Here is a 23,739-nt window from a genome sequence, read left to right on the forward strand (position 1 = left end):
CACTCTGTTTGGACCATGATGGATTTATTGTTTTACAACTCAAAGAAACTTCTTACAGGGGACATCTCTCTGTAGTACCAGCAGAGCCTCACTTTTTTTTCCACCTTGAGTTCAAAGGATGCTGCACTCCTCCCCTCTCGAATTCCCAAATTTTCCAGATTATTGTGCCATGAACCACCCAGGGCTGCAAAGGTTTTTTGTGCTTTCACAAGTAGCAATATGGAAGTATTGGCATCCACAGCCTGCTCTCCCTCAAGCAGAGGGGTTGAAGACCAGATTGTCCAAAAAGGCTTGAAAAACTCAGATCAGGATTAATCATGTTACATGCTCTACAGTGTAGAGTTTGCACAACAGGGCTCCAGTCCTTGCTGTAGTTGAACTACATGGAGAGCATTAATGTGAAAGGTTACCCTTATGCCACCACATGGCATCCTGAAAATCTCCCCTCTGCTCGGAACATGGCAGCAGGGTATGTGTGTTTTTTAAAATCACAAAAAAGGTAAGCAGTGCCTCAGTTCCTAGAAGGATGGAAGCAAACAAACAATATTGTGAGCACATAGGGATTGGATTCTTTCTCTCTCATATTGCATGCAAATATCTCCAATAATGCCGGCATTTCCTCATATTAATCTCCTTTCCCTCCCCAACCCCAAATTCTGCAGCATTTTAAAAATTATTATTTTTGTGCATTCAGCATTTTTACATGCTTTGATAACTCGATGAATTAACACCATGCATTTGGGCCTATGTTTTAGAGCAGGGAACAAAGGAAACTGCCGTATACCGAGTCAGACCATTGGTCTAGCACAGCACTGTCTATACTCACTGGCAGTTCTCCAAGAGTTCAGGCAGGAGTTGTTCCCAGCCCTACCTGCAAAAGCCAGGGACTGAACCTGGGACCTTCTGCATGTAAACCAGATACAAAGGGGATGATGGGAGTCGTAGTCCTACATCTGAAGACCCAAGTTCAAAAATCCTGTGTTCTAGACCAGGGATGTAGAAGTTCAGCCTTCCTACAACCCCCTTCATCCCCAGCCACAGTGGCCAATAAGCAGGAATGATGGGAGCTGTAGTCCAATCACAGCTAAAGGACCGAAGTTGTGCATCCCTGTTCCAGACGAATGACAGCACATGAGAAAGCATGGTCTGTAGAAATATTAAAAAAAAAAAAAAAAAGACAGAAGAGAAAGCCTGAGCTAATGAAGGGGGTCCCACCTAGAATATTTACATGCAGAAGCCCCTGCTAACTGAGCAAAGTGACACCTGTTAAAGTGGTGATTCTCTTATATTTAGCACAGGGAGAGCAACTGGCCCTATCCAACCCCAGTACAGCATCCCTCCAGTGGCTGTCGCTGGTGTTTACCTTATGTTTCTTTTTAGGTTGTGAGACCTTTGGGGTCAGGGGACCATCTTATTTATGTGTTTGTTTTTTCTATGTAAACCGCTTGGAGAACTTTGGTTGAAGAGCGGTATATAAATATCTGAAGTAGTAGTAGTAGTAGTAGTAGTAGAATATGCCTTCATCTTATCACAGCCACCTTCCGAGACAGCATGGGGGGCGGGTTTAAATATCAGAGCGCGGCTGTTAGTGGGCTCCTTATTGTGTCCCGCTTGGGAGCTCCCTGGGGCATCCGCAGACAGAAACGGTGGCTTAGCTGTCCCTCTGCCAGGCCCGTTTTCTTTCGCCCTTCAGTCCGGCCCTGATAAAACTCCCCTGGCTGCAGTGCAAGCAGTTCAAGGGAAGTGACCTTCTCTCGCCAGGGCAAACGTTCCGCGTTTGAGCAACTTCCTCGGGCCTGCGCAACCGCGCCACACACATGCTGCCCTCCTTCCTCCCCGTGCAGAGCCGGGAGAGGCACTTCCCCTGAGGCAACCTCCCAGCCCTTCCACCGCCCGGCCTTACGGGAGACACCAACACAAGGCAGCCACTTGTGTGCTCCGTCTGGCGGGCGGAGCTCCCGGCGCCTCCTCGGCCCGCGCTCTCCTCCTTTCCCACCGCGAGGCTTCCAGCCACTGGCTTCCTATCCCCAGAAGCCACCCCAGCGCGGCAGCCAATGAGCGGGCCGGGCGGAGGGCTGCACTGGAGGGGTGTTGTCGTGTAAGCGGCCTCCCATTGGAGGCTTCCTTTTCCCCATAAGGCTCGGTCTCCCCCTCCTCTCGCTGGCGTCAGAAATAGAAAGGCTTAGATCGGGTTTGGCAACCAGTTAGTAAAGCTCGCGCCGGCTTGGAAGGCTCAGCGGGCTGGCTGGGTAGTTCGCAGGCAAGAGCGCAACGCCAAGGAAGGAAAGCAAACGGGAAGGGAAGCGCAGGGCCAGTCGGTTGCCGGCGATCTTCCCCGATCAGAGGGAACGGAGCCCTTCCTCTAAACCAAAAGGAGCTGCTCACAACGCAGGCTGCCGGGAGCAGCTGCATATTTGGTGGTTAGGTGCCTCCCCCTCCCCGCCCCAGCCGCTTGGAGAGGACGCGCGGAAAGGCTTTTTAGATTTGAAGGCGCGCTCTGAAGACCGCCATGGCGATGGATTTCCTAGCAGGATGCCTAGGAGGTAAGGGTGGGGTGGGGGAGCTTCCGTGCCTTCAGGCTACCGGAGAACAAGGGCTGCCTGGAGACATCCTCGCTAGCCTGACCCGTTTACATAAGGGAGCCCGGGCAGCAGCGCAGATCCCCAGCCTGTGCTTTTTGGCGAGTCTGTGCATGCGTGGCTTGGCGCACTGCAGCGAGGGATGCGCTTCTCGCCCGCCGGCCCGCCCGCCCACGAGGGGGCGGGGGCGCGTTGCATGGATTGTGGGGGAAGGGTTCGGTGCAGGGTGGGGGAAGAAGAGGTACAAGCGAAAGACCCGACGCGAGGGGCGACTGTGTCGCTCGCCCTGCCCACCCCTGCGCGCCCCTCTTAACTGGATCGTCTGCAACAAGCATCGCGTCCCTGTTGCTCCGCCGCCCCCATTGTCCCTGCAGCCCGAGGGGGACATTGTGCTTGCTCGCGATGAGCCTAGTCCGCGCCTGCAATGCGTTGATACGGCAGTGTCGGTGAGTCAGCGCTCAGGAATCGGCGTTCTCCTTTTTTTATTATTCCTCCCGGAAACGTATTGTTCCGCCACTCGTTGCAGCTATGCACGGTGCATTGCAGTGCAAGAACCAAGCGGCTGCCTGTATCGGCAAAAAGGCAGAGCCCTCCTATGTAGGTTACCTCTCAACCTGTTAGGTTTGGCACACTTAAATTGATAGAGATGCATTGGAGCCAGCCAGGTCTTGATCTCTAAAGCTGTGTCACCAAATGCTAGGTTCAGAAGGTGCCTCTTTGAGCGCGTGCAAAGTGCCTTTCTCTTTCCACTGAGTGTGAACTTGTGGGACCGAGAGTGTGAGTTCCAGGCAAGAGACGCCTTCTAAAAAACGTAACTCCCGTTCCAAGGAATTCCTTAGGCATGCACACGCGCTTTAACATTGTCCCTCTCACGATGGATTGGCCCTTATTGCATGGCTGCTTTGTGTAGGGAAGTAGTGGTGGTGAGCATCCATTTGCTGAAATGTGTAGAGAAGTACAGGTCACCACACTTCCTCTGGGGGAAGAGCCCTGACTGCACCTCTGCCAATTGCGCAAAGAGGCACTTTTTGGCGGCTCTCTTTTATATGCAGCTGGAGGAGAGCAGCTGTCTCTATCCGAGCCCAGCACAGGGTCTTTCCTGTGACTGTTGCAGGTGACTCCCTTGTGTTTCTTTTTTAAACTGTGAGCCCTTTTAGGACAGGGAACCTTTCCTTTTTCTGTGTAATTCCTTTTTCTATGTTAACCGCTTTGAGAACTTTTTTTCTGTTGAAAAGTTGGTATATAAATAATCTTAATGCTAGTTAATAAATGAAATCCAAATGGATCTCTGCCAGTTTGTAGGAGAGACAGCCAGGCTGCCTTTGCTTCCATGGCTGCAGCCCAACCCACCTGCACCTTTTTCTGGTAGAGAGATGAGAGGAGTGAGCAGGGGCGTAGCAAGGTTGACAAGAGACAAGATTTTAAAATGGGGCCCCCCTCACTGAAGCTCAGCACATGAAGTAAAGAAATCTTAAATGAGGCTGAATAGTGGTAACAAAAAGCATAGTATTTTTTAAAAAATATATATGAACTATGTGCCACAATAGAACGTCATCCTAAATTAATTTTTAAAAGGTTTTGTAAATTGTGGATGATGCAAGTCATTTAATGGTACCAGAGAAAGACATGCTGTTCTGGTAGCTCCAGGTTTTAACACTCACATCAATTTTGGAGGATGAATACAACTCAAGGAAGCCCGGGCGGGTGCGCGGCTGGGGGAGTCAGTCATGTGACTTGCCTCTGGGGGCCCCCTCAAGGCAGTGGGCCCCCAGACAACTGTCTCCCCTTGCCCTATTATAGTTACGCCCCGGGAGTGAGTGTACCCAACCCAGTCCACTCTGAGAGGACCAAAGCCCTTTTATAATAGTTGGGAACACTTCCGCTCCTCCCATTTGGAAATTAAACTTGGTTTTAACTAGGATTCCAGTTCTATCTTTCTGCTTTTTAAAATTGGATTCCCCCCCCCCATTCTGTGTTGTTTTGTTGTGATTATTCTTGTAAGCTGCCCCAAGCAGCATTGTGCTGGAGGGGCAGGAAAGATATACATATTTTAAAGAAATAAATGTTTGTTTTTTAAACCTCCTTACTGTCTTGACCATTCCCAGCCATGGCATTGCTTTAAAGTATCAGTCTAATTTGTTCTGCCGACTGTAAAAGCAGAATGATGGGTTCTTGGTTATTCCTGACCAGTTTGCTGGTGTTGGTGTGTGGTATTATCAAGAATCTACACCTTAAGTGATGCAGCGGGGAAATGCTTGACTAACAAGCAGAAGATTGCCAGTTCGAATCCATGCTGGTATGTTTCCCAGACTATGGGGTTTGAATCCCCACTGGTGTGTTTCCCAGACTATGGGAAACACCTATATCAGGCAGCAGCGATATAGGAAGATGCTGAAAGTCATCATCTCATACTGCTCAGGAGATGGCAATGGGTAACCCCTCTTGTATTCTACCAAAGAAAACCACATGGCTCTCTGGTCGCCAGGAGTCAACCTACTTGACGGCACACTTTACCTTTACCTTTACAGATTTAGGCTTGGCTGACTAACTGGCCATTCTTTGTGGTTGCCACCAATCCTCAGATCCTTTTCTGGTACACAAGCAGAGGGTTAGGAGAGAAGCGAGTCTTCTGCCATTTGTATCGAAATGGTAAGAAACAGTGGGAGCCATCTCCTCCTGCTCAGAAGAGACTCCTGCTCTTTCTTACCCTCTCAAAAATGACAGTGGAAATGAGACCCCTGGTGAGGAGATCTGTGTGGTGCTGGGTTTGTTGCTCGCCAGAGGGCTGAGGAAATCGTAGCTGGCAAGTGGCCTGGGTATTATGATCCTCTCAAGAATTGATGGAATGTGATGTGATTATGACTTCTTCATAGTTGCCAACTTTGTTTTTTTGAAGTCTCAGAAAATCATGGAGGTGTGCTCTTCTCATGCTTTAGATTTTGATACAATAATACAGGTCGAAGATGCTCCCCTGCAATGAAGTTTCTAACAAGCAGCTGGCGGGAATATGCTACTTTAGCCTATCTAGGCTTCCTTCCTTTTGTTGCTAACTTCTCTGTGTTCACTTCCATTTAACAAGCATAGTTCAGTGTTACGGTGGAACAGTCTGTGCTTCACTCCTCCATCTGCAGCCTGTAAGCCACTTACGTGTGATTAAAACCTTGCCAAATGATTTTTAATAAGATTAAGACAGCACACAATTGCATCCTTAAATAAATAACTTTGCTAGGATTTGACAATATTTTTTAGATTTTTAACCTTGTTCTGTTCTGTGACTGAAGACTCAGTAGCAAAATGAAAATGTACAACTGGGAGGGAAAGAAACCTATTCCACATCCAGCCATGAAAGTCTTGTTCAGACCGTTTTAAAAGTTCTTGCATCACTTCCTATGAAAACCACTTGCTGAGATCCCGCTTGTTTATCACAGTTTAACTAGAGTTCGAGCCTTTAGTAGAAGACACAGGTTTTCCTCTTTAGAGTTGAGCAGTGTGTGTGATCTTTGCTCACGTGACTCAGGGATGACAGCTGACAGAATGTAGCATATGCCCTGCCTTGCACAAAGTAGACCCTTCGGATGTGCAACATGAAATGAATCAATATTCCTTTGGAAATTTACTCTCACCTGGATCATCAGCCTGAACATCATACCACCTGCAAGACAACTGGGTGTTCTCTGCCTCATTCTCCCTAGCATGGCGACTTTTGCATGCTCTACAGTGCCTTGTTAGATTTTTGGTGATTCTGTTTTTCTGATTCCTGCTGTTTTGAGGGTGTCCCCTTCCATGTGAAACAAATTGCCTACCTTGAGCCAAACCTGCTAGCAGGTAGAAGATGGAGAGTTTGTTGATTAATCACTTGGGCACCTTCTACTTATTCAGAGGTAGAAATGCCTAATAAAATCTGTCCCAAGCAGCCTAGTCATTTCTGTTTTACATGTGATTGTAAAAGGGATAAAGAAAAACCCACTTACCCTCCCCCTCCACAGTGTCCATCACTAAGTAATTTTGTCAAGTGTCCATTGCCTGCCTCCTATATTCTTGGGCTGGCTCCTAGATCAAAAGCAGATGGGTCCAGGCCTGAGCTACAGCCCCATCCCCAATAATTGCAACTGAATAATATTGCAGCAATAAAAACCAGCAGCTTAAAACCTGGTTAATTGGTTTGGGTAAGAGGACTCTGGGGTGAGGTTCTTGTTTTAACAAAATTCCTCCACATCCACTCCTAATTCTGCTTTGCCTGCTAGTCCAATGCCCCTGCCAAATCCCTGACTCCCAATACCTGACCCCTCAGGTCAGCACCCACTATGAGTCCTATGAGCAGAAATGTTGTGGTGTGAACTACGTAACTTGAGAGCCAGTGTAGTGGTTTGACTGCTGGACAGACTAGAGCTGGAGATCTGGATTTAAATCCCTACTCAGCGGTGAAGCTCACTATGAGATCATGGACCAGTCACACACGGTCAGTGATAAAGGGCCCGAGGGAGAGCAGGGAGGAAGGTTGGTAGCACTTACCTCCCCACAGTCGATTCAGTCTAATTCACTATCTTTATTACAGTCACTGACCAGTACAGCCCGCAGACGACCCCTCTGTCTTTGCTGGGTGGGCGAATCGCCTGCCCAGATGATTGTTGGCTGCACCCGGCAGCATGGATGTTTGAGGATTGGGAAGCATCGCCCCCCCCCCAATCCGGAACGGTCACAATGCACCGCGTGAGTGCACCATGCATTATGAGGTTCCCCCAATGCCAGCCGGGGCTGCAAGCAGCTGGGGCTGACAGACAATTAAAAACAACAAACAAACAAACCAGGGCTAAGAGAGCACTCGTTCTCTTAACCCTGTTTAAGGGGGTGACTTCTTTGTGGGGTTTGCTGCCACTAGAAGCCACACAGCTCCTGGCAATTCTTACCATCAGCAAAGTCCGGGCTTGGCTTTCCCAGCCCAGTTTAGACTGATCCTAAGGACAGCCTCGCTGTCTCTCAGCCTAATCCACCTCACCATGTTGCTATCAAGGTAACATGGGGAATGGGCCAAGTGTGCTCCCCTGAGCTAGGAAAGGGCTAGGAAAACATGTAGCAATATTTTCTGTATTCTGGACTGTATAATGTAGCAAACAGCTGACCCTGTATTAAAGATAAATAGTAGCCATATCAGGACCAGGTAGCTTTTCTCATTCTGCTTTCTGCTTTATTTCAGGTGCTGCCGGTGTGTTGGTAGGACATCCATTTGATACTGTTAAGGTGGGTTGATTTTTCACAGGCTTACTTATGATAAACATTTCGGCTAAAAATTCCACTAGACCTCATGGAAAAAAAATACAGAGATCGTTCAGACCCTATAAATAAAAATCCTCATAGGTCAAATCCTGGTATAGAGAAATCTACAGTCCTGTTGAAGCATCGAAGCATCCCACACTCAAGTCAAACTATCGACAGAAAAAGAATATTCAGGGTTCCCGATCACATAGTCCCCTTACTGAGGTCCTTTAAAATGTTCTGAGGATTGGGTCTTCAACCACACTTTTTATCCAGTAGCATCTAATAAATATCCCTACATCTATTTGCTAGGAATATGCAGCTCTTCAGCACTAAATTTAAAAAAAAAATTGCACTCCTCATTATCCTGCATTATTGTTGCTTGGTGCAATTCTTTTCCTTTTGAAAAAACCCCACATTAATTTGTTAATTATATTGCCCAGATGACTGTTTGCTGCATGATGAAACAGTCTTGCTGATTAACGTGCTTCTTCCCACCCAAGAAAGGATGTTGTGAGTTTTCAAATGACCATTTTTTTTCTTGTTTGAGACACTGTTGTATATTGGTTGAACGTTTAGACTGCCAATGATAGATTATACTGATAGTTGTTTGTTTTTTATGAGAGGTAAAGGGAGAGAGACAGTTGTTAAAATCGGTGCCCTTGGAAGAGCTTAACACTGTCTTAACACAGGATTTACTGTAACCTATGGACTACTGTACGCACAGCTGGAATGCATGGATCTAGGCTGATTTGGATTACAATTGTATGCACACATTTAGGAGTAAACTAATCCATCTTATTTATTTGTCATTTCTCTGTATAAACCGCCCTGAGCAATTTTTGGAAGGGCGGTATAGAAATCGAATGAATGAATGAATAAATAAATAAATAAACCTCATTGAACCCTATGGGGCTTGCTTCCGAATGTATGTGCATGCCTAACAGTACAGTTCTGGAAAATGGCCTAAATCCAAGAATTTCAGCTTAACGGAGGGTTAGAGCAAGCTCTTTAAGTATCTTCCTTGGAGAGCAAGTGAGCTGTCACTATTCATATCTTAAAGAATCCAGTACTTAGGTACAAATCTTATGGGATAAGAGGGCTGGCTGGTTTGCAGCTGCATGTTTATGTCATTTCATGCCATGGAATGTTCTTTGCTGTGAAACCATTTCAGTTGAATTATTTTCCGTATTACCCCAGACCAGAATAAGTATGTGGGGGAAATTCCTAATGCTACAACCTTTGTTTGTAGAATGAGGCAGGGGCATCATTAGGGAGTGGCCCATGGGGCATAGGCCCCCAAGAATTGCTCAGAGCCCTGAATCTCATCCACCAGCTCCCTCCTGCATGACCTCTTCCAGAAAGGAAGTGTTAGCAGTGGCGGCACCTGCACAGAGCATGGGACGAGGCTCCTAGCCCCTTCTGTACTGCTTCCACATAGGAAGCTGGCCTATACCGAGTCAGACCATTGGTTCATCTAGCTCAGTATTGTCTACATAGACTGGCAGCGGCTTCTCCAAGGTTGCAGACAGGACTCTCTCTCAGCCCCATCTTGGAGATGCTGCCAGGGAGGGAATTTGGAAGCTCAAATTCTCTTCCAAGAGTGACACTACCCCCTAAGGGGAATATCTTACAGTGTTCACAGATGTAGTCTCCCATTCAAATGTAACCAGGGTGGACCCTGCTTAGCAAAGGGGACAAGTCATGCTTGCTACCACAAAACCAGCTCTCCACCTTCATAGGTGCTGTATTATAATATTGGAGGCTTTTAAAAAGTTATATAATTATTCCGGGGGGGGGGCTATGATTGAGTGTAGTTATCCAAAGGGGACAGTGGGCCTGGGCCCCAGATATTTTAAGTACCTAGCAACATCCCTGGAATGAGGGCCAGATTCTGAAAGCTTTGTGTTTACTGTTCAATGGAATGAACAGGATGAAAACATAGTTTGGTGCCGTGGGTCAAAACGCACTTACCTGGGCAAAAGTCCCACTGAGCATTCTTTCAAAGCAAACATTTTCTGAGCGGAGGTGTCAGTTGATTTCTTCATGAAAATAGTAAAGATATTCATCAGTTGTCTTAAACGTTTAGTTTGTTACTAAGCTGTTGCAGCCACAGTGACACAACTAATGATAGGTGAGCTTTGGTTTTAATCGCCAGTTGCGTATGACAGTAGGCTCATTCACACATTTTGTTCAACACTCTTATGAGTGTACTGTACACAGGTACAGATCTGTACACAGGTCATTCACATGCTGTGTTGAATGCAAGTACAGAAGTACACTTCCTATCACACTTTCTATCTGTACCATGCATTTGAAGAGGCTGTATCCAGGTTCACTTTTAAAATGAACACAGGTACAGTAATCATACAAACACATGTACGAGAGTACAGACATCAGTACCCTCATACAGCATAATGTCTGAATTTGGCTAGTCTTAAACTCAATCCTTTGCAAGTTGTATTAGGAAGCAGGTCTCCCTGTCAACAATGGGACTTACTTTCAGGAAGTGTGCATAGGATTGCAACATTATATTAACATTTTTGTAAGCTATTAGACTGATGGGGAATTACAGCCCTGTATAAGGCCAGTTTATGTGTCCTTGTTGTTGTATTTAAAGTGATAACTCTTGCAAATCCTGGATGGCTGATGGCATTGATCATTTTAGTTGTTGTTTTAAATCAAATGCAAATTGCATTTAAAAAAAATAAAGACAATTCTTGGATGCAAGAATCAAAGGAAAGCTTAATTTCCTCTTTGAAACATTTCAGCAGTTGAACAGATTAAACAACGTCTGGGGGGATTTACGGGGCTGGTGGGACATGTAGACATGAAAGATGCTGAACTGAATCTGAACCAGATCTTCGAGTGGCAACTCCTTTTCCCCAGTTTGTTGATGTAATATGTACAATTGCTTTGTTGCTTAACTACCTTTACTTTCTGAGCTAGGGGCTGTCTTCATTAACAGCAAAAGTGTTACTTTGTTGTAGATGACAGATAAGCCTCATCACGGGAGAGTTACCTAGTAAGTATAGACCAGGTGAACATTCTGTTTCTCTCGGTCTTCATTTCTTCAAACATGTATGATTAGTTCAAATTTTATAAACAACAAATACGAGGAAACCTTATATAGTGTATCCCCCTCCTTTGTTTAGTGTTTAAGATTTCTAGAGCTCTGAAACGGAGGGAGTGGGGTGTGCAAGGTTTATTTTGAATTATGAGCATTTTAAAAAACCTAATTTTGTTTTGCAATTCATTTCCTAGTGTGCATATTTATCCCCTTTGCGCTTAAAGTTTTTACATATGTTGTGGAACAAATCCTTTTGCATTGTGCATTCTGTTTCAGCCACTCCTTAAATTGGGAGCCTGCTATGTAGATATATACTGTATATATTTTCCCCATTGAAACATTACTATGTCCACATTAATGCATTTTAGGTATTGCTGTTTGCTTGGTTTGTGGATTCTCTCTCAGGTGTATTTGAATTCAGATTTCCAATACTTGAGGCAACAGGTTTCATTGCTGCTCAATTTGGCAGTATAGATAGAGGAAAAGAAAGAAACTAATATAACTTAATGAGAATTTAAAAGGAGATTACAATGGGGAGAATAATTAGCAAAATTTAATGCTACAGATGCTCTTAAGTTTCCAAGCCACGATTGTTTCATGTCTGAGATACTGCCATATATTGGTTAGAGAGCACTATTGATTAAAAATCTGTAAGTTCCAAATAGTTCCTCAAAGCAGGAATATTAGAAATCTTGCAGTCTAATATTGTTTAACCTGTGGCTACAGTTCTTACACTAAATGGTTTGTAAAATTAGAGGTAACACAAAGCTTTTTAAAAGACATTTGTGGCCTAAAAAGAAAACAATAACTTTGCACATATAACTGCCTGGAAACAATTTGGACTGACCAAAGGCAACCAGACAACTGGCTATTTCTAAGTCTGAACTAGCATTTTCTGAACTTGGACATTCATTACTTTATGAGAAATTGTTTCTGGTCACCCCTTTACAGTTCAGGAAAATTAGTTTTGCTATGGAAACTGCAGATAGTTCAGCATACACTGCAAATGTTTTGACTAAGGGGAAATGATCAAAAGAAAAGGGTTTTGCTTCACTTTCCTAAGATCTTAATTCAGTCCTCATGACGACCCCCAATTCATACAAATGTTAGTATAAAACGGAGCGATTCCCAAAACAGAGACTGTTCTCTTGAATTGCCTTCTGTGGCATTGTGGTATCATGACTGCGTGCACATAACTACAGTATGTGTACCCAGGCTATCATCCAACCTGCTCATTTGCCATCTCAATAAACTTTCACTACATTTTCTAGGTACGTCTTCAAGTTCAAAATGTTGAGAAACCCCTATACCGTGGGACCGTGCATTGTTTTCAGTCTATCATAAAGCAAGAATCGGTGAGTAATTATTGAATGGATCTCTCATGCTGCAGCTTGGATCTCCTGCCTTCCTTCCTATTCCCACTCTAGTGCCTCAGTGGACTGGGGAGCGGGTTTCACTTACCCTTGGCCATCTCCTCTAGAGGTCCACCATGCACTCAAGGCAGTGGCCCCACTCACGGCTTTTCCTCTGTCGTCGTCCTCTGGGCCAGGGATTCTCAGCGTTGGGTCCCCAGATGTTATTGGACTTCAACTCCCATAATCCCCAGCCCCAGTGGCCTTTGGTTGGGGATTATGGGAGCTGAAGTCCAATAACATCTGAGGACCCAACGTTGAGAATCTCTGCTCTGGGCCTTCTTTCCCCTTCATAAATAGCCCCAAGCATCTTGTAGAATCGCACAGGTGAATTGCAGTTTCCCACAGGAGTGTATCCTGATCCTGTGAGAGCGCTTGCATGCTATTGTCTTCCTCCTTTGTCCTCCCCTCACCCCCACTCTTGTCGGCCTGCTGGCTGATTGCACACTTGGTGGTGGCCATTAAGGTTCCTTCCCCCTTTTGGCCATCTTGCATTGCATTCTCACGACTGGCTGCAAGATGCTGTTGAGTGGGCTTTGCCCCCCATGCCTTGGGAGCTCAGCTTGTCTTGCCACACCAGCAATGTGTGGAGCCTGAATATTTTTATTTATTTATTTATTTATTTTTATTTTATTATTAAAACTTTGGAGCCTGAATCGAGCCTGAATAGGACCCAAAAGCCAAGTTAAGGCAATACCCTTTATTAGGACCAACAAAACAAAGTAGTAAGGAAGGGTCTCTGCAGGATTTGCGGGGGGGCAGTGGGCATGCGGTTGGGCAAAGCCAGCAATCCAATATCCCCCTCCTTGGGAGTGCACCCCATTGAATTCAATGGGAATTGGCTCAATCTGGGTGGTGCCCCCCCCCCCGGATGGTCATGGTAGAAAGCAAGCTTTTGAGTTTTCCAAGACTTTTCTTCAGCTGGACAGTAAGCAAAGCCAGGTGAGTGGGAGGGGGAGACAAGTTTGGGCTTTGGAAAAGCCTCAGGTTAAAGTATGTAACAGTCTTTGGGTGGAGTGCAGAAAGTTTTGTGCATACTTAACTGGATTAGCTTCTGCTAGATGTGAGATGGAAAGCTTCTGGGACAAATAAAAATGGCCTTTCCCCCACATTTCTGAAGATAAATAAAAATGAGTTAGATTTGCAGATGTGTACTTTGTTTCAGTTTGTGTTACGGCAAAAAAAAACCCCAAACCTTTCAGGTATGGCACATCGGAATCTTCATTCCATCTTGTGCTGGTGGATGAGGGCTGCACTAGCCAAGCTCCTTCCCAAGCTTTTCAGGTAACTTCAGAAGTCACAGACCACCTGAGAGGAGCTCAGACTGTGAAGTCATTCACACAATCAAAAACTGTGTCCTACCCGGGTTTGGGAGCTGTGTGTGCTCCCAATTTTTGGTTATGTGGAAGCAAGGTAAGAGGAAAACCTGGGTAGAAGTGATTTTGTGGAAGTAAGGTAGGAGGAAAACCTTTTCCTCCTACCTTGCTTCCACACAATCACGTTTACCCAGGTTTTCCTCTTACCTTGCTGCCACACAGCCAAGAACTGGGAGCACACGCAGCTCCCAAACCCGGGTAGGACACAGTTTTTGATTGTGTGAATGACCTCTGTGACTCCTTCACACCATTTTTGTCTGCCCCAGGAACTGGGACAGCATGTGTGGGGAGGAACCAAAGCATGGCTCTTCCTATGGGACCTGTGGTGTCTCACATGATCTCATAAACACAGGAGGGAATTGCACTGCAGAACTAATGAGAGAAGGGGCCCTCAGATGCATCACTGCATCTTTGATTAAGAGAAGAATGCCTGGATATACTTAAGTGGAAGCTACCATGTTAACATGCTAGCTTACAAATGTCAGATGTAGCCATGCTGAGATTAGCAGTTCAGTTTTCACATAAATGTACTGCTGTACCTGCATTCAGCATTACTTGTGAATAACTACTGTGTACAGATTGTGTGACCACCTTAAGTGGTGCACAGGGGAAATGCTTGACTAACAAGTAGAAGGTTGCTGGTTCGAATCCCCGCTTGTTCTATATTGGGCAGCAGCGATATTTATTTATTTATTATATATTTATTTAAAATATTTTTATACCACCCAAAACCTATGTCTCTGAGTGGTTTACAAAGATTAAAAAGTAAAACATTAATTAAAAACAAAAAATTTAAAAGCAAGAAATTTAAAACACAATTTAAAATTTTAAAACAATATTCCAAAAACAACATTAAAACAATCAAAACAATATCAGTTAAAAGCCTGGGTGAACAGATGTGTCTTTAAAGACTTTTTAAAAGTTGTCAGAGATGGGGAGGCTCTTATTTCACTAGGGAGTGCATTCCAAAGCCTCAGGGCAGCAACGGAGAAGGATATAGGAAGATGCTGAAAGGCATCATCTCATACTGCATGGGAGGAGGCAATGGTAAACCCCTCCTGTATTCTACCAAAGAAAACCATAGGGCTCTGTGGGCGCCAGGAGTCGAAATCGACTTGACGGCACACTTTACATTTACAGATTGTATGAGCATTGAACATAACATGTGAACAGGGGTATATAACTTGTTTCTTTTCATTTCTTTTCTTGTCATAGGGGAAATGGTGATTAGAACAGTTCTGTCACTTCATTGCTAATGAGTGGTATTCTGGACTGTACTACTTGAGACTGAAGGGAGATGTCATGTTTTGAACATTTCCTCATTTTAAAAAAACCCTCCCTGAATCTAGTGAACTTAGCACATTATAGAGGCAGATATGATGTAGCTCTCTCCTAATGTATTGGTTTACTAAAAGAAAGGAGCATCTTATTTATTTATGTTTATATACTGCCTTGTGCCAAAAAGATCTGAAGGCCCGTGGTTGGACACCTTCTGTGAGGGAGCATTCAAATATATGACACCCACCATCTTCTGATACAGGACAGGATTCTATCACTTCATTCTGAATAATGTGAGAGGAAAATAATATGTACTTTCCTTAAAGAGGGCTATTTACCTGTACTTCCAGCTGTTTATTCATTTGTTTACCTATTAAACAGAATAAGACTACCTCCACATTTTCCTGTAACATCTGGCCACGTTTGTGAGGTGACTGATAAAAAGTGCCTCTTCACATGACCTCTGACATGTTTACATGCGCACACACACTGATAAGCTTGAAGGGGGCTGGCACATGTTTAATGACTACTGGTAGCCACTGTGGCTCCACTGAATATTACTGAACTTGATATTTCTAGGTGAGGGGAGAGAATTCCTGTTGCATAAAGTGTGTGAAGGCATTTGCTCCAAATTAGCCCTTACAGAGGCACTTAGTAGTTGTTTGTTCATATGAACAGAGCAACAACACAATTCAGTTATGCCCAGTTAGCATATAGCATGCAATTATTTGTTGATTCTGAAGGAGTCTTTATATTTAGGCCTAATTCAGTAGGGCACAAGGCACTGCTTACATTTGTTTAACTAAATCTAACCTGTTGCCTTTTAAAATATCTCCCCCTGCCCCTACCCAAGAAATTGGTGGCTGTGTGTGTGTGTGTGTGTGTGTGTGTGTGTGTGTGTGTGTGAAATCTTACATAATGATCCCTTGCATTACCACAATAGAATTGGGAGAATGAAAAAGTATTTGTCTCCACAGCTGGTCTGTAAAACAGGGCTGAGAAATACTGTATAAGAAGCTATTTCCATAAAACTGGATTAACTGCTTCCAAAAGGTGTGAATACTCTTAAGATGTGACTGCTGTGTCTTCTGAGGGAACATTCCAGCATGATGTTCTTTGATGTATGGGATTCCACTGTGCCTGAGGGAAAAACTGAGCTGCAGAGAAGGTTAGAGGGGTCGTCTGTGTGGAGATGCCCAAGTCTTGCATTTCCCACAGAATCTGTGGATTTATTTATTCCATGGATTCAGGGTGACTTACAAAATTTAATCATCGCTATCCCCCAAAAACTCACTTAGTATTAACTTTGGATGCCTTCAGGAAACATATGAGGGGAAACTCAAAATAATAATCTTTCCATTCCATGATATTTCCTTGTTGCTGCTGTTCTCCTTATCCCATAATATTTTATCACAACCCCAAAATTGGTTCTACTTCTGTTAACTTCCCTGTTTTAATTTCGAGACCAAAAATATGCAATAAAAAACAAAACCCCTAGAACTTCCTTCCTCCACACTGGTTTTTTTAAAGGCATATTTGGTCCTTAAATAGTCTGCTATGAAAGAAAAGGGTACAGGCCCAGCTGGTAGAATAGCCATAGCAGGGAGAAGTAGTGATGATGATGATGATGATGGCATTTGGTCTTGCTTAATATTTATTTTATTTTATTGAATTTTTTTTTGAAACAAAAGAAAAAATAATACAGTATCATAATATTTCTTTAAACAAGTACTAAAAAGAAAACATTCTAAATATATTAACAGTTCTAAGAAAGTTCAGCAGCAATGATCAACATTTGATTTTGCCTGATCAGCATTTGGTTGCATAGCTGGATACATAAAGCTTCACAAATCAAATCTGAACAATGGGAACAAATGATGTTCTTGTTGGATATTAAAGTTTATAAAGGGATCCCAAGTTGACATAAATGACTCAGCTGAGACTTAATTCATATAAGGTGAAACTTTGGAAATTGAGGCATAATCCCATAATTTCAAGAACCAATCATTTAAAGAGGGGACTTCAGAAACACACCATTTGTGAGCATATAAAATCCTGGCTGCAGTAATCATATACAAAGACAGCTCATTACATTTAGAAGGAATATAAGGTTTCATCATACTTAAAAGAAAGATGGTTTTGCTTAATATTTATTAAGGCTGTGAGAAGTTTCGGGGGCTATTCAACTTTGGCCTGCTTTGGTCCAAATCAAAAAGCCATCTGGTTTGAGCAGGGGTGTATCTATAGGGGGGGCAAGGGGGGCACGTGCCCCGGGCACCACTTGAATGGGGGGCGCAATTTCTTAAAATTAAATAATTTTTTAAAAATGGCCACCAAAAACAAAATGGCCACTGGACATGCTCAAATGGCCTCTGTGAGGCCCTAGGGCATGCCACGCCTCGCAGAGGCCATTTGAGCATGCACAGTGGCCTTTTTTTTTTCAGTGGCCATTTTTAAAAATATATATATATTAAAAAATGACCACCGCACATGCTCAAATGTTGCCTGTGAGGCCCTAGAGGCCAGTGGGAGGAGGGGGAAACTTTACAGACCCCCCACAGCCTTTAAGATGTCCCCCGAAGGGGCTACAGGTGATTTTTTTTAAAAATTAATATAATATGTCACTGTACCCATATTCAGATTGGCACTATGTACAGAGAATAAGGGCTTGTGAATACTGAGCTGAAGTTTATGAGCTAAGATTGTATCCATTTGCTCTTACTTTGCTTCTTGTGATAAGTGAGTTAAATGTGATGTCTTAATAATATGGCTATTAATGGTCAGTTTGTCTTTGAATCAATGTGAAATCCTTAGTATTAAGGCCCACTGGGAGTTTCTTGCTCTTTCTCTCATTTTTACTGTCTTTCTGAAATACTAGAATATATTCCAAGCAGTGACAGTTTACTCTGCATATCCTTTAATTATTTTCAGAGTATCTGGGAAAAGTCAAATTCTCCATTTATTTTTAAAACTTATGTAATCGTGATGCTACAATGCATAGCAGAGAATTAGACAGGCACTTCTTTTAGTTTTTCCAAGTACAACTCCGCATAATATTTGGGGATTTCATGAGCCCCAGCATACTGAAATTTGTCGTTTTCCAGCATTTTAACCTGAGCTATCCAAACAAATTAATGATAGCCCCACAATTTGGATAGTTTTAAAAAATAAATCTGAAGTGGTAGATAGGAGCTTGACCACATGTATGATATTGGTAATTTTTGTAATTTTTAAATTTTTTAAAATAAAAGTTTTCTGAAACATGTGTGTCAGTCAGATGTATGTTGGGGGTGGGGGTGGGGTGGGGGGCGCAATTTCAGTGCTTGCCCTGGGCGCCGTTTTCCCTAGTTACGCCACTGGGTTTGAGCCAAAGCAGACCTAAAGCTTAGCAAAACAGACTGAACACTTCAGTCTTCCAAAGCTTCACTTTGCTCCCTCTCATCCCTAAAAGTACTTAGAGGACCAGACAGCGGGGCAGGGGACAGACTGTTTTCCTGTAGCTTCACTCCAGGTGGTAAGGGAGCAGGCAACATCTACTATGGCTTGGACATTTAAAAACATGCCTTCTTCCCTTTTAACTCCCCTGCAGCCCTGGGAATGGTACAGATGCTCCTGGGAATGGTAGTCTTGAGGCTGCAGTGAAAAGGGACTTCAAAATTCAAGCCATGGACGATGCTACTGGGAGCAGAGATGCAGGAGAGTGGTCTGCCCTCTCCTTGGCTGTATACATAACTTTTAGGGAGAGTCTGAAACATTGAAGCAAAGCTTCAGAGGGCCGAAGGGAGTGAAGTGAAGCAATAAATTGCAGCTGGGGATGATGGGAGTTGTAGTTCAGCAACAACTTGAGGACCCTGGGTTGCGATCCACTGCTGTATAGATTGAAAGAGAAGCTTGTAGATATTTTAGATATAATTTAAGGTAGACTGTTGTTAGTTGTTCATATTTATTTATTATTCATTTATTTAAAATATTTATACCCCACCCCTCTAGTGCACTAGTGCTCAGGGCAGCTCACAACAATAAGATAGACACAGATACAATAAAAGTAATAAAATTAACTCTTTTTTTTTTAAAGTCAGATTAAAAACCACAATCATGATTAGGTTCGAATTAAAACTGAAAACTATAAAAAGCTAAAGAATATGCCTCCCCCCCCCCTTATTTTCTCCTCTAGGCTTCTGGACTTTATAAAGGTATCGGGTCACCTATGATGGGACTTACCTTCATTAACGCCCTTGTGTTTGGCGTTCAAGGGAACGCTCTCCGTGCACTTGGGAAGGACACGCCACTAAACCAGTTCCTTGCAGGTTCAGCAGCAGGCGCCATTCAGTGTGTGATCTGCTGCCCCATGGAGCTGGCTAAGACGCGGATGCAGCTGCAAGGTACGGGGCAGTACAAGCTGAAGTCCAAGAACTACAAAAACTCCCTGGACTGCTTGGTCAAGGTCTACCGAAAGGAAGGCCTGAAGGGCATCAACAGGGGCATGGTGTCCACGTTCCTGAGGGAGACCCCTAGCTTTGGATTCTACTTCCTGACCTATGACTGCCTCACCAGGTACCTCGGGTGCGAAGCAGAGGACAGTTACATTATCCCCAAGCTGCTGTTGGCAGGTGGGATGTCTGGGATTGTTTCCTGGCTCTCTACCTACCCTGTGGACGTGATCAAGTCCCGCCTTCAGGCTGACGGAGTGGGCGGTGCCAGGCGGTACAAGGGCATTCTGGACTGTGTGCGGAAAAGCTACCATGACGAAGGCTGGCAGGTGTTCACACGAGGTCTCACGTCTACGCTGCTCCGGGCATTCCCTGTTAACGCGGCTACCTTTGCCACTGTTACGGTGTTCCTTATGTATATGAGATCAGAAGACAAGCAGATCAGAGGAGACCTCAGTGGATGTGAGGCTGGTGCAGCCATCCAGCAACCCTCCAGCTTTTAGGTTCTTAAAGGGAGATCGAATGTACCTGTCACACCTTGGAGATGCAATTTGTCTTTTTTTTATTTTTTTTAAAAATATGGATGTAGAAACTGTGTATAAAGCATCTTTTTAATGTTACTTAGGATTCCACCCCCTCCTTTATATAAGCAGCGTCTTGCCTTATTAGAGTATATCTTGTAGAACTCCAGGCAATCAACAGACTTGCCTTTTTTAGAAACCTACTTTTTTAAAAAAAGACACACACACTCACACTCATTTGCAAATATATACCAATGTCTAGTGCATTGTGGCCCAGCTGCTGCCACCTTATAAACCCCCAGTCCAGGTGCGGTCTAATGTTGTAGGACTATAACTTCCATCATCCCCCAACTGCAATTTATTGCTGCTGGGGATGATGGAAGTTGTAGTCCAACAACCACTGATGAGCCTCAGGTTGGCCACGCCTTACCTAGTCTAGGTACCTGTTCCCCACATTGGAGCTCTGCTCAGGGGAAAATCTGAGTATACCAGAATATATTGGGTGTTCTCTATTGGACCTGTTTGCCCCATTAAATGTGGGAAAATCCACACTTTGTTTTTTAACCTGCATTTCCCCTCAGTTTGAACAGGGACAACTCTTGCTAAGACGTTCTGTAAACAATGTAAGCTAAACATTTGCCATTTTACTAGAAGTGGTGATGATGCATTAGTCATTAGCCATGCCCTTTCTCCTCTTACTCTGAATACTGTATATTGCAATGAAGCTTCCTCTCTTTATGCTGATCAGTTCAGAAGTTTCTCAGCCATACGTATATTTTCCTGCTATTGCCTTTTTGATATTTTCAGTTTTGCTGTGCTTGGTATCATAGCATCTGCATCCTACCTGTGTGTATTCATTCAAATGCAACCTTAGATTGCAGTACCAAGTACACTTACCTAGCATAAGCTCTACTGAGTGTAGTGGTGCTTGCTTCTGAGTAGGCATGCATAGGATTGCACTTAGGCAAAGAAAGATGGATGCCATTTGCTTTTTGCCTTTATAATTTTATTTTAATGCCATTGCATGGAATTGCATTTTAAAATCACATAAGAATACAGGGAAGTTCTCCTTTTCCTCTCTGGACAAATTTTCATCACTACTTGCTACCTTTTGCAAGTTGAAAGCTAAAAGTGATACTTTCCATCCAGAAGTGTATAATTATAGCTCAAAATGAGAACATCTTGAAAGGAATAGTGGAGGAGTGTGTGGTGGTGGGATGGGGTGCAGTGTTTCTCTAAGACTCAGTGTACCAGCTGAGAAATGAATTATACCAGGCTATAATGAGACAACAAGGGATGTAAATGTACTTGGATTAGTTCAACTGCATTGTCGTTGGGAGAGTGTAGTAGTACACTGAACATAGAAAACTGCCTCACAATCTGATGATTCTGTACATTGACAGGTAGTGGCTTGCTAGGATTTCAGATAGGGTTCTTCCCTGGCCTACCTGGAGATGTCAGGGATTGAACCTAGTACCTTCTGAATGCAAAGCTCTGAGCTGCAGCCCCTTCTCCTAAGGGTTCTGCAGCCTGTATTTGGTTACCGTACTGTTTGGGAATGTAGTTGACCAAGAAAGTTTCTGGGAAACTTTCAGTCTATTTTTAAGCAACCTCTTGTTAAGCAGAAATGCTGCTGCATATGCTGATCTGGCCCCTGCTGACCTCAAGAATGTATTTCAATCAACATATATTAACTAGATTGTCTGTTGGGCTTTAGTATTGGGGTGAATAGACTACAGTTGGCCAAGTAATAATTTGCCAGGGTGTACATATAACTGCCTGGAAAGACAGACATCTGTATCTTTCTGCCAAGTAGAGAGAAGACTCAGTTGCTGGAATTTCTGACCAGGCATGGAAGTATGGTAAGATTTTCACCCCTTGGTAGGAAAGCACAGTTAGTCTGCTTCCCTAGCAATTCTATGTACACACTGGTAAGTCAGTCATCATCTGTATTAACTGAGACAGTCATCATATTAAATAAAAAGAAGATAATTGGGTTTCAGTAAATCTGCATACAAAAAGCAATACCATATTTACCTGAATCCAAGACTAGCCCCCCCCCCCCCCCCCGCCAAGTTATTTAATATTAGAAGTGGAGGGTGGGGTCACCTTACATTCAGAGCTCTCTTCTTTTAGGGTAAATACAGGTATAACCTGACCTGTATTTTTAAGGGGATCATCTTAAATACAGAGTCATCCTTCTATTCAGGTAAATACAGTCGTTCTGGGAGGGGGGAGCACTTTGTGCTTAAATGCTGCACACTGCATACATGAATGACAGTGGGCATCACATGAGAAGAGGCATTCCTCCCTCCCTTGCTCTCACACAAATGTCTCTTCTAAAATGGCACTTGTCACCTGCAATTTTAGCTTCTTGTATCAAAATAATAATCCGTTGCTTGATTAAGCAGGAACACCTTCGGCATTGATTAAAATGTTAATTCTTTTGAATGTTGCAGCTTTAGTAGTAACCCATATGTTGCCTTGGTGAAAGAATTTCCTCTATGTATTTCAGGCTCAGGAGCCATTTTTTTGCATGCCCTGCAATGTGGGACCCACTTCTACTTTTTACCATGTACGCCTTCAAACACTTCTCCCCACCCCCCCTGTTTCTGCTGCTCTATGCTTAAGACAATGTAAGCCAAAGAGAAAATGGTGGTGTGGTCCGCTGGTGAAATCCACTGTTGCCAAATATGCAATGTGGGTTTCCGTCCAGTTGAAAATCAGATACAGTACAGTTATGGAGAAGGAAGTCTAATGGAAAAATCAGCCAAGTGAGGGATATCGGTTAAAGTAACAAAGTATGGCTCATGTACAGCTCATGTATGGTTGGTGGCAAGGAAGGGGGCAGAGTATGTTAGTTTTGTGCAACAGGGCCCGTTAGTAGTTCTTTGATGAAAAACCTATCAAGCTAACAGCATTTTTTCCCCCATTGAAACAAACGTCATGCTGGAGAAACCTGTAAAACTGGTCCGTCGCTTCTATACCTTGGAGGTACATTGGTTGTTTTGGCATCTACTTGCAGGGACATTCAAATTGAATGTGAAACTTACTTAAGCTCTTTATGCACAACAATTCAGAGCAATGACAACTCCCTTTTGTACAGTGATCTGTAACTATTGTACATAAACATGGAACAAATAAAATTTTCTTTTTATAAAATCCTTGGGTGATACACGACCAGCGATTTGATCATTCACTTGAAAGGGAGCAAAAGTACACCTGTTATTCCCACACTGCCATGCAGGGTAGTATCCAATAATGCCAGGTGTTATTGAACGACAACTCCCATAATCTGAGCATTTGGCCATTGTGGCGAGGGCCAACGAGGGGTGGGGGAGCCAGTACAAATTACTGAGGCCTGGAAGGTGTGTGCAACTCTTCATTTAAGTCATTGATAAAATGTTGAAAATTGCACCCCAGACTGAGGGAGACTCACTGCAGCCGATCAGTGAGTCTGAGGGAGGGAGAGAGTAACAAGATGAATGCAGAGGAGCTGGCTCAAGAGGGCAGCCATGCAGTCACCACTTCGTGTTTGCCCATGCTGTTTGTTTATTTATTTGATTTCCATACCGCCGTTCCAAAAATGGCTCAGGGCAGTTTACATTAAAAACAATGCTAAAATCAATTAACTGTTAAAATCAAAAACTGTAAAAACATAAAACCATTATTAAAACAACTAAAACAGTTTTTAAAACCCTGGAAGGCCAGGCAAAACAGATAGGTCTTAAGGGCTCTCTGGAAGGCCAATAATGAATTACAAATTATGGATTTCTGCCGGAATGCATTTCACAGCCCAGGAGCAGCCACAGAGAAGGTC

At 43.7% G+C, this 23,739-nt stretch overlaps 1 protein-coding gene and 1 long non-coding RNA gene across 7 annotated transcripts; one reads left to right on the plus strand and one right to left on the minus strand.

Annotated features, from left to right (window-relative positions):
* Positions 1-3: 3 nt before the first annotated feature.
* On the minus strand, positions 4-2,236 carry LOC128330096 (uncharacterized). The gene is made up of 2 exons (XR_008309953.1): positions 1,904-2,236; positions 4-518 (listed from the first exon to the last, which is right to left on the minus strand). It is a non-coding gene; the product is annotated as an uncharacterized LOC128330096 (long non-coding RNA).
* On the plus strand, positions 2,122-23,083 carry SLC25A29 (solute carrier family 25 member 29). Of its 6 annotated transcripts, none has more exons than XM_053262387.1 (5): positions 2,131-2,543; positions 7,774-7,817; positions 10,823-10,857; positions 12,174-12,257; positions 19,143-23,083. In XM_053262387.1, the coding sequence occupies exon 5, from the start codon at positions 19,176-19,178 to the stop codon at positions 19,899-19,901; it is 726 nt and encodes a 241-aa protein (XP_053118362.1). In that variant the 5' UTR covers positions 2,131-2,543; positions 7,774-7,817; positions 10,823-10,857; positions 12,174-12,257; positions 19,143-19,175; the 3' UTR covers positions 19,902-23,083. The 6 variants fall into 6 exon arrangements, with proteins under 6 accessions (XP_053118323.1, XP_053118362.1, XP_053118355.1 ...); XM_053262397.1 differs by lacking the exon at positions 2,131-2,543 and adding an exon at positions 2,799-3,025; XM_053262348.1 differs by lacking the exon at positions 10,823-10,857 and having other exon boundaries at positions 2,122-2,543.
* Positions 23,084-23,739: the final 656 nt, after the last annotated feature.

The sequence above is a fragment of the Hemicordylus capensis genome, chromosome 1, assembly GCF_027244095.1.
Source record: "Hemicordylus capensis ecotype Gifberg chromosome 1, rHemCap1.1.pri, whole genome shotgun sequence".
Taxonomy (NCBI): Eukaryota; Metazoa; Chordata; class Lepidosauria; order Squamata; family Cordylidae; genus Hemicordylus; species Hemicordylus capensis.

Excerpts from the sequence above, each read along its gene's own strand:
- SLC25A29 (XM_053262348.1), top strand. The coding sequence starts at position 2,510 with ATGGCGATGGATTTCCTAGCAGGATGCCTAGGAG. Across the intron at positions 7,818-12,173 it reads ATCCATTTGATACTGTTAAG|GTACGTCTTCAAGTTCAAAA; the intron begins GTGGGTTGATTT and ends TACATTTTCTAG. Across the intron at positions 12,258-19,142 it reads CTATCATAAAGCAAGAATCG|GCTTCTGGACTTTATAAAGG; the intron begins GTGAGTAATTAT and ends TTTCTCCTCTAG.